Source organism: Elaeis guineensis, chromosome 7 (assembly GCF_000442705.2).
Source record: "Elaeis guineensis isolate ETL-2024a chromosome 7, EG11, whole genome shotgun sequence".
Lineage (NCBI taxonomy): Eukaryota > Viridiplantae > Streptophyta > Magnoliopsida > Arecales > Arecaceae > Elaeis > Elaeis guineensis.
Window position 1 is genome coordinate 99,342,766 of NC_025999.2, and position 9,651 is coordinate 99,352,416.

Consider the following 9,651-nt stretch of genomic DNA (forward strand, 5'->3'; position numbering starts at 1 on the left):
AGAGAACAGGTTCTGGAACATTGGTGGCGATTGGTGTTGATCCACATACCTGTGCGCTTTGGTATGGAGCAGTTCGGGCGTCAGATATGAGTTATACGCCGTCACCATATGCTTCACATATGCCATCACCGCATATGTCATCATTTGATGTTGCACAGATGCCACCGCCTTTTCATTTACAGATGGCAGCGTCTTCTTCTTCGTACATCCCCCAGATGCCATCACCGGGTACCAGTTGGCCACATGAGTATGATACTTTTTTGAGAAGCGTCCATCCGTGTATCCAGATGAGAGAGTTGAACGGGTCTCTCAGTCCGTAGATGATCCGACAGGCGATCACGGGCGCCGGGACGTTCTTGTGGGACTTAGCCTTTGTTGTATTTGTATTTAGTATTTTTTCATATTTGTTGTAATTTTTTTTTTTTGTACGTTTGACATTTTTATTCTATTGAATAATATTAAATGTTGATTTCATTTTATATTATTTAATTTTAAATGATTGGATATTATGATTGGTGCATATGGATATCCATACTCGAACGTGTCTCAGAATATTAGGAGAGAAAATATTATGCTGAAAGGATTATAAAAATTATAACATAAATAATAATATATCAAATGTTGCTCTTTGAATTGAATTTTAGAAAAAATAAGTCTATTTTTAAGTAAAGAAAAAGAATACGTAATAGAATGCTAAAAAGATAAAAATAAATTAAATTAAGTAATGAAAATAATAATTTAAATGATAATTTTTAATTTAAATTAAAATTAATTTTCTTTAAAATTTATAATTATAATTCTTATTTATTATTATTTTTTTATTTTTTTATGATACTTTTTTTATTTATTTTAAAATAGTTATCATTTGAAATTATAATTTCATTTTTCTTCCATTTTTTTCTTTTTAGCATTCTATTACGTATTCTTTTCCTTTAATTAAAAAAATATTATTTTTTCTAAAGTTCAATTTATAAAATTTTTTTTCCATATTTTTCCTTATTTTTTAACTATACACTGTATTTATTTTTTGATCAAAATTTAATTCAAATTAAATTTTCCTCCCATTTTTTTCCTTTATTTAAAATATTTTTAAATTAATAATGTTTAATTTAATTTAGTTATTTAAAATATTATTTTTAATTTCAATTACAATTTTAATTCCTATTTCTTAAAATTAAAAATTATAAACTTTGTTCTTCAATTACAATTACAATTTTTATTTTTTTCAATTCTTTATCTTTTTATGAAATTTTTTTAGGTCATTTTTAAATTTTATTTGAAAATTTTTTTAATTAATTTAATTTTATTTTTATAAAATATATTTAAAATATATTTTTATTTCAATTAAACATTAAATTTTTTTTTTAGTTTTTAATTTATAATTCTTATTTTTTTGTGACTTTTTAAAAATTTTCACTTTTTAACTTTTTAACTTTTCCTCATTTTTTTAAACTTTTTAATGTATTTCTTTTTTTATCAAAATTTAATTCAAATTTAATTTTTTTAAGTCACATTTATAAAATACCCTAAAAAAGAAATTGTAATTAATTTAATTTAATTTTATTCTTTTATGATATATTTTTTTAATCTAATTTATAATTTTTATAATTTTTTTTCAATTTATAATTTTTTTTAAAAATATTTTTTAAAAATTTATATTCAAATTAATTTACTTATTTAAAATAAAATTTTTAATTTCATTTACAATTATAATTCTTATTTCTTAAAATTAAAAATTATAAACTTTGTTCTTCAATTACAATTATAATTTCTATTTTTTTCAATTCTTTATGTTTTTATAAAATTTTTTAACCCTATTTTTAAATTTTTTTTTATTTTTTTTAAAATAAATTATTTCTAATATGTGAATTACAAATTAAAATCTTTATATTTTATATTTCAATCCAAATTAAAATTTTAATTTATTTACTAATTTCAAATTTTAAAAAACAAAATTTTTCATTTTCCCACGATTTTTTCCTTCATGTTTTTTTTTTTTTTTTCCGGACAATGCCACCGTGGAAATGGGGGCTGACGTGGAAGGGAAAAAAATGCCATTTAAAATGGCGTTTTTCTCTTTTACATTAGTTTGGTAAATAAGTTTCGTTTTGATATATTTTGATAAAAAAGTTTTTTTTTTTTGTATTATTCTGAAAAAGTACTCCGATTTCTCCAGTTGGCAGTTCGCTTTTCTCAAGAGAGAACCAACGCAGGGAGCGAGAGGGAGATGGAGCGAGTGACACGCCGTAGATGGGACCAAAAGGCAGATAGAGATACGCAGGAGCTTGACACGCAAAGGGACAAATCATACAGCGAAAGATACACCCTCGACTCCTTGGCAAAAAGAGGCGGACGGAATAAAAAACACCCTCCGGTCCAAGCAAAGCAGCAGGGAGCGTGGAACCAAAGAAATGCCCCACCCTCCCCAGCCCTCCCCCGGCAGTGACGGCGACGGGGAAGGCAGAGAAAAGAACGCGGCCGCCAAGATGACATCATGGTTCGCCGTCTTCTTCGGGAACGCCATGGGCATCATGAAAGCACTCGCCCCCATATCTTTCCAGCCCCAAAAGCCGAAGCCATCATCTCTATCTATTGCGCCAACCTTCTCCATGGTAATGCATCTTCTGGAAACAACAAAGAAAACATTCTTTGAAAATTTTGTTCAGACTCCAATGCTATCTCCTCTCTCTTCACAGAAGCCCGCGGACGAAAAAGAATCAACATTAGGATCGGGGCCATCCTCTGCTCGGACCGTAGAGATCATAGAGGGTGACACCCTTTGGGGCCTTTCTAGAAAATACGGAGTAGGTCCTTTATTTCTGTCTTTCTCCCAGAATTTACATTTCCATTTGCGGCAAAGTTATGTTATGGAACGTGGTGGGCTTCTGTAGGTATCAATCGAAGCAATCAAAGAGGCGAACGGGATCGCAGGGGACACTATCTATGCCGGAAAGAAGCTGATCATCCCTTGAAATGAAACGGTTCTATGTATCGGTTTGTCTTCCGTTTGAAATCTGGGTTTTACTAGATGTGAGTTGAAGATATTGCGTACCTGTGACATTGAAGACCATTAACAGACATAAACAGTTATACTCCATAACTTTGTATCAAGTGTATTACATTTCTTCACCAAGTATGGTGCATTGCTTACTGCTGATGGTGAATGTAACAATCCATTCTTCTTGAGTCGGTTGATAGGGTTACCCGTGTTGTCACGCTCCAGAAAATGCCAAAATATTTGCTAGCCAGGGTGCTCTGAAAAGACCACACTCTGTCAACTTTATCTGCCATCTGTACAACAAGAGACTAAGGGTTTTAGATGAGCTTTTTTCTGCACTTAATCCTGGTTGTGTACTCAAGCATACCATTAACCGTGGGCTACGAAATGGCCAAGGGATTTGGAATCAGGACGTGGTGGGAAACAAACGCTGGTGCAATCATAGAAGCCGCTTGGAATAGTCCTTGAAAGAGCACGTGGAGCACTCGTCGACGTGATTGTCTACTAAACTAGAAAAATCTAAAATCTAAAATCTAAATTGTTTAGGATAAGCGAAGCCATATGTACCATTTGCTTGATAGATCCCATATAAAGATATTAGGCTAAATTTTCTGACGCCCCTGGAAATAGGTTGTTGTTGTTTTATTGGCTCATTTTTGACACGTTGGGCCAGATTTCATAGCTCAAGATTGGGCCGGGTTGATGCCGCACTAAGAAATATAGTTTGGGCCGTCCAGATGGCGACCTGACCCAGACCTAAACCCAATTTTACTCACATTTTGCTCATTTGTCACATAGTGTAATTCTCAATTGAACCCTCCAATGCTTGTTTCAACCCACTTTTCAGTGCTAGTCCGGACAACCAAATATGATCAAGATTACATTTGATTGAAAAAGGTTAGAACTTAAAATGAAAATAAAAATAAATAATAATTTTTTTTTTAGCCGTTTGATCTGAGGATTCATTTCCATTCCAATTTTCAGACCAATGTCAATGCCTCAATCCTTTAAACTAATCTTCTACCAAAAAATTAAAAAAAAAAATCTTCTAAACTAATCTCTACTCAAACTTAGCTGAGAATCTGGCCGGAAATCCGGCTACGTCTCCATCAGAGCCGTCAAATCGGTACTCGCGTAGGGTTTTCCGCCATACTCGATTGGGCCTCCCAACCCGCATTACGAGGGAGCGGTGCGCCCCCGTCATTCGGTGGTCCCCGTGGAACAGGTGACGTCGGTTGGCACGTCCATTCTGGGGTGTTGGGGTGATGAATCACGGGGTTGGACGGGGTTCTATGATGAGATGAGGCGTTGGGTTTAAGCTATCCGGCGGTCTCCCCACTCACAATCATCAACGGCAATCATTTCGCGCTTATTGGCCCTTTGGCCTCCACGAGGGGTTAAACTATAATCACTCGTGGGAAACGATGCGATATCAATATATTATTTCAATAGCTTGTTGACAATGTTAAAATATTAATAGTTTTATCGGCTATCAAAATGATGCTACCTCCAAGTTTTACCGGCCGTCCTCCGAAGACATAAGATGATGCTGTGCGGCCTTTCCAGTATTAGGCTGAAAAGAGATTGCGTATTTATCACTTCCACGAACATGAATAATACATAAATATTAAATAAATAAAAATAATAATATTTATATCTGTTCTATTGGACACAAAAGTGAATGACTAAACATATTCATCCTATAAATGAATACAAATACAACTTGGATATTAATTATATCAATATTTTTTCATACAAATATAAAAATAAATTGGATATTATTTTTAATATAAATCAGACTTTCAGTAGAATTAGGTAAATAGAATTAATATTAATAATATAATCATTAAGGATGGGAACGAGAACCACTAGTTGGATCGCATGCAACACTTGGATAATAAGATAAGGGTATAAGACATTTGTTATTAAATTTAAAATAAATATTGACCCGATTAAGGATTGGGATCACCCAAGTAACTAGTCCACAGCTGAGTGTATCGGATTTTAAAATATTAAAATATTAAAAAATATAACATAAAATATTAAGAAATTTACTATATTAAATGCCATCATTTACATTATATAGGTTTATATTCGATATTATTCTTTGCTTACAGCATAAATAGAAAATAATTTTGCATCATCTTTTTGGAAACTTATAGGAATTATATGAATGCAAGAATGCACATATAGAGTTATTGATATTTTCAATTATTTTAAGTAGTAAAGCATTCAAAATATCATAAAGAATAAATGACATAATTCAATTTTCTATTTTCTATTCGAGGGAAAAGGCATCAAGCTATTTATTATGAAAAGAATCAATTATCGAAATATCATAATATACTCTAATAGCTGCATGCCATATCATGAATATATTTTAAATAAATAAAATAAATTATCATTATATATCATCATCTAATATTGTCATAGTGATTAAGAAGGTTCACCAAATAGATAATTAGACGTTCAATTTGGTGAGGAATAATAATATCATATTGGATAAGTTAAGAACTTTTGTAGCATTTATATATTTTTAATTAAATCTATTCATCTAAATGCTTGGATTTTTAAATAATATCTTAATTTGGCATCAGAATCCACTAATCCTTATCATCCACTGAAAGCTATATGCTTCCATTTTTTTTATTCACATATCATCTCTTGTTTTGGGTTTCGTCCTTTGGACTCTACATGTGCAAGGAGATGTTAAAGAATATTAATCCCATTTCGAATAAGTTAAGAACTCTTGTCGTATTTATACACTCTTAGAGCCATCCATTTAAATGTTTGAATTTTTAGATAGGACCTTAAATCGATGCCTAATTAAATCAAACCCTGCCACACCATAGATGTGAGAGGTGATACCATCCAAACCAATACTTGATGATGCTTTTGTTATTGTGTTGGCCAATGGCAAGGCTAATTATGAAGAGATTTATAAGCCCTTTCTAGATGCCAGGAAAGCCTTGGAAAGAATGATCATTACTATACATAAATAAGAATAATTGTACATTCTATTTTATTTTTGTTTATATTTTCCATCGTCTTTTTTCATGGCATCCAAACTATGACCTTGAACCTAGATTCACGTTTGTTTTTATTTTCAGAGAAATTTTCTCTCAAAGCTTGTAATCCCCATATTTCAACCTATTAGTCTCTAGTTATCATTAAACATATTCACTTTGACTTTCTTGGGACCCACTTAATGATTGCATGATATCCTTATTTTTTAACTGTTTGTTTTTAAGCATTGATGTAGCAGATGTCGACTTCATCCGAAGCACTTTAATTATCTCAATTGCACATTACATTGTAAATTCTGATGGTATAGGCATCCTAACAAAAAGAAAAAAAAAAAAAAAAAGGTGTTTGGCTAACCAATCTAGTTTGATTCTTACGAATTGCTAGAGTTGAATTGCTAGAATTCACACGCAACTCTTGGACAAAATAGGTACCGCAGATATTTGTTTCTCAAATGGCAAACACGTCTTGGCTTGTTGTCTCAAGGTTTCTTCCGTCCGTTTTACTTTCTTCAATATAGTTCATTGGTAGTTACAAGTCCGTCCCTATTTCAATTTTATAGTCAAGTTAACAAACTGTTATAGCGTGCAGCTACTTGCCACCAGGTTAAAGAAATTGCTTAAACGCATCAGATCACACATCACTAGCTGTTGAATTTCCAGTGGTTATATTTATTTATCATCCTTCTGTTCTCTCTTTTCGATTGAATAGGAAATGTCTTTGACAGCTCCAATAATTCAATGGGCACAAAAGGAAATCCATTCTCAGTAATTTCCTTTTTAAAAATATCTAAATGGATCATGATGTCATATACGGTTGTTTATGTCTAAAGGTTTGTACACTCAGCTCCCTTGCTTGGTACAAAACCCTTTGGCCATTGGATCCGAAAAATGTGAATATTTAGCTATAAACAGAGGAAAACCACTCATAGTAAAAACATATATATAAATAAATAAATAAATTTTATGAGACCGTAGCAAGAAATTATATCTAAATGGTATACACGTAGTTGTACACGCCATCAATCATAACCACTTATTCTTGCAGCTGTGCCACAAGTGCTTGGTAAATGAGGTTCGAAGGAATCAACGTCTATAATTGATGGCGTACACGGTACTGACAATGTGATGCTCTAGGATGCAATTTCTCCATGACCACATATGCCATTATCTATTTCTAAAGTGTTTGGTTACGTGGACCCAACCTTCTTCCATAATTGATTTCAAATCCTTTGACTATTGATCTAAAAATGCTACGCATTGCTATAGCTAAAAATAGTTGAAAGTTGATATTCTTGTTTTTAAAATAAAAAAAAAAATATTACAGCCAAGCATCTCCTTTTTGTTATTAACATAAATCACAAAGATGGGCTTCTTCTGATCAACCTAAAGAAAGCAACAATAACAATTTTCATATGCAGCCCTAGCCACTGGTCCATTTTTCTGACATTCTTTCTATTCTAGTATAGATGTCTCCTACGATCACAAAGTTACCATCTTCCCTCCATTTTTTCGTATGTGTATATATATATATATATATATATATATATATATATATATATATATATATATATATATTGTAGTAGAATTTTTCACATACATCAATTGTTAGATCGTGTAATAATCGTTTTGAGATTTATGCAAATAAATGACTGAAGTGTTTTAAGATATATGTGAGAGCCATCCAATGATCAATGCTATAAAAGAAGATCAACCATTCTTCTGCATAAAAGATACCACCCAAATCTCATAGTCCTCAATTTCTCAGTGTTAGAGCTCATAAATACTATGTTAATGCTAATCTTGTGTTTTTGATCTTAATTAATCAGAAAAAGGCAAATTTTGATGACCAAATACAGACGGGCGCTACGGTTCCGACATCACTACCAATTTTTTCGTTCCCACCGAACCGTCTGAGCCAGGAGAGATGGACGATTACTTCCTCAAATAGTCGCACGTTACTCAACTGAAATAAAAATAAAAAAATTTCCTTGTTATTTCCGTCAGTATACAATCTTAGCGCTTGGATCATCCAAACGTCGGCAGTATTTGTATGTATTCGAACCCGGTTGAAGTCAATCTCCCAAATGAGATGGTATTAGATAGAAACGACAGGGATTAGCTCCTCAAAATCACGGAGAGAGGAAAAATTAAAAAAAAATAATAAAAAGGCATCGAAAAAAGACAAAGACTACAAGCCGATGGGCGGGTCGGAATTATAGTTTCGTTCGCGATATCTACAATTAATTCCCAATTTATACAAAATCGAGAACAAGAAAGAGAGAGAACTGGACGGTAGTGATCGGCACGTGATGATCATCGGACGGTGGAGGCGACCGCATGGGCCCAGAACCGGAGGTGGTCCTTTAGGTCCACCCCGTCCGCCGCCGCCGGGATCCTCCAATTCCTGAGCATGTTTTCCTCCTCCTCCTCCTGCGCATCCCACGCCTCCGAGAGGTACGGCCTCGAGATCGCAGACTCGTCGACCACGTCGGAGGCGCAAGACGAGCCCTCCTCCGCCGGTTCCCCGTCTCCGGCCGCCCGTTTCCCCAGCCGCTGGAGCCCGGGCACGATTGACATCAGCCTGGGATCCGCCTCAGCGTCGGAGAACGTGAAACCCAGATCCATGAAACCCTTCACCTCCTCGAATTCTAGCTCCGATAAGCTCCTGCTGCTCACCCTGCTCCTTCCCCTACTTCTCCCCCGCCGCCTTCGCCTCGCTGCCGCCGTCCAGATCTCGCCGCTACCTCCGATGGCCCCGTTCCGACGGGCCAAGTCTTCGACGGGAGCTTCTTTGCCGGAGAGTATGGTCTGGAGCTTGGGGGTCTGGATGCGGGGCTCTGCTGAGGCGTCGGTCTCGTCGCTGAGAGATCGACGGTGGCGGCGTAGGTGAAGTGAGGGGTGGGCGGCAGGAGGAGACTCCGAGGAGTGGGATTCGGCGTCCTCCAGGTCCAGAACCGGAGGCGGAGGCGGAGGCGGAGGCGGTGGCGACGGCGGATGAGGGCGGAGGATTTGGCGGTGGAACCAATGGAGATCGAAGAGGGTTAGCACGTGCGCCGCTTTCCCTTCTTCCTCCATCGGCAAAAGCGCGAGAGCGAATGACTGTCGGTTGAGGTGGAGAGTCTATAGAGGCGGTGATCGAGTAAGTGGTATTCGGAAATGACGCTGGTTTTACAATTTATTACAGAAATGCCAGTGTTCTTTTTTTTTACAGAGATGAGTTAGCACGTGATTAATAAATGTGTTGGTTACGGAAGGTGGCAGTGAGCCTCGCGTGGAAGGGATGCGTTGCGGTATTCGGCCGGAAATTTGGGTCGTCGAATGAGACAAAAGATGTGACCGTGTGACGGGTCCCGTGACGGAGGACCTTTTCTGCGTTACTGCTGAGAGAAGAAAGGTGTGATAGAGACGGGATGGCTGTTGGGACTCTTACCCACGGGCCCACAAGGGCACAAGGGGATCCCATCATACGGCGTTAATCTAGAGGGGTAATAATTGGTATCATTGATCGTTCATCCGAGAAAGGACATCATTTAAAAAAAAAAAGCTAGCCACAATGTAATCATTTGGATTCTAAGATCATTCAAGTATGAGATCAAATAAGGATTAAATATATATACTTTCACAAAC

General features: G+C 35.6%; 2 protein-coding genes across 2 annotated transcripts; one reads left to right on the forward strand and one right to left on the reverse strand.

The window, feature by feature from the left end:
- Nucleotides 1-2,334: 2,334 nt before the first annotated feature.
- On the forward strand, nucleotides 2,335-3,157 carry LOC105048102 (uncharacterized). The gene is made up of 3 exons (XM_010927300.4): nucleotides 2,335-2,612; nucleotides 2,697-2,804; nucleotides 2,892-3,157. Exons 1-3 carry the CDS (start codon nucleotides 2,412-2,414, stop codon nucleotides 2,970-2,972), a joined length of 390 nt encoding a protein of 129 aa, XP_010925602.1. The 5' UTR covers nucleotides 2,335-2,411; the 3' UTR covers nucleotides 2,973-3,157.
- A 4,962-nt stretch (nucleotides 3,158-8,119) lies between these two features.
- LOC105048101 (uncharacterized) lies at nucleotides 8,120-9,136 on the reverse strand. The gene has a single exon (XM_010927299.4). It carries the CDS (start codon nucleotides 9,097-9,099, stop codon nucleotides 8,338-8,340), a length of 762 nt encoding a protein of 253 aa, XP_010925601.1. The 5' UTR covers nucleotides 9,100-9,136; the 3' UTR covers nucleotides 8,120-8,337.
- Nucleotides 9,137-9,651: the final 515 nt, after the last annotated feature.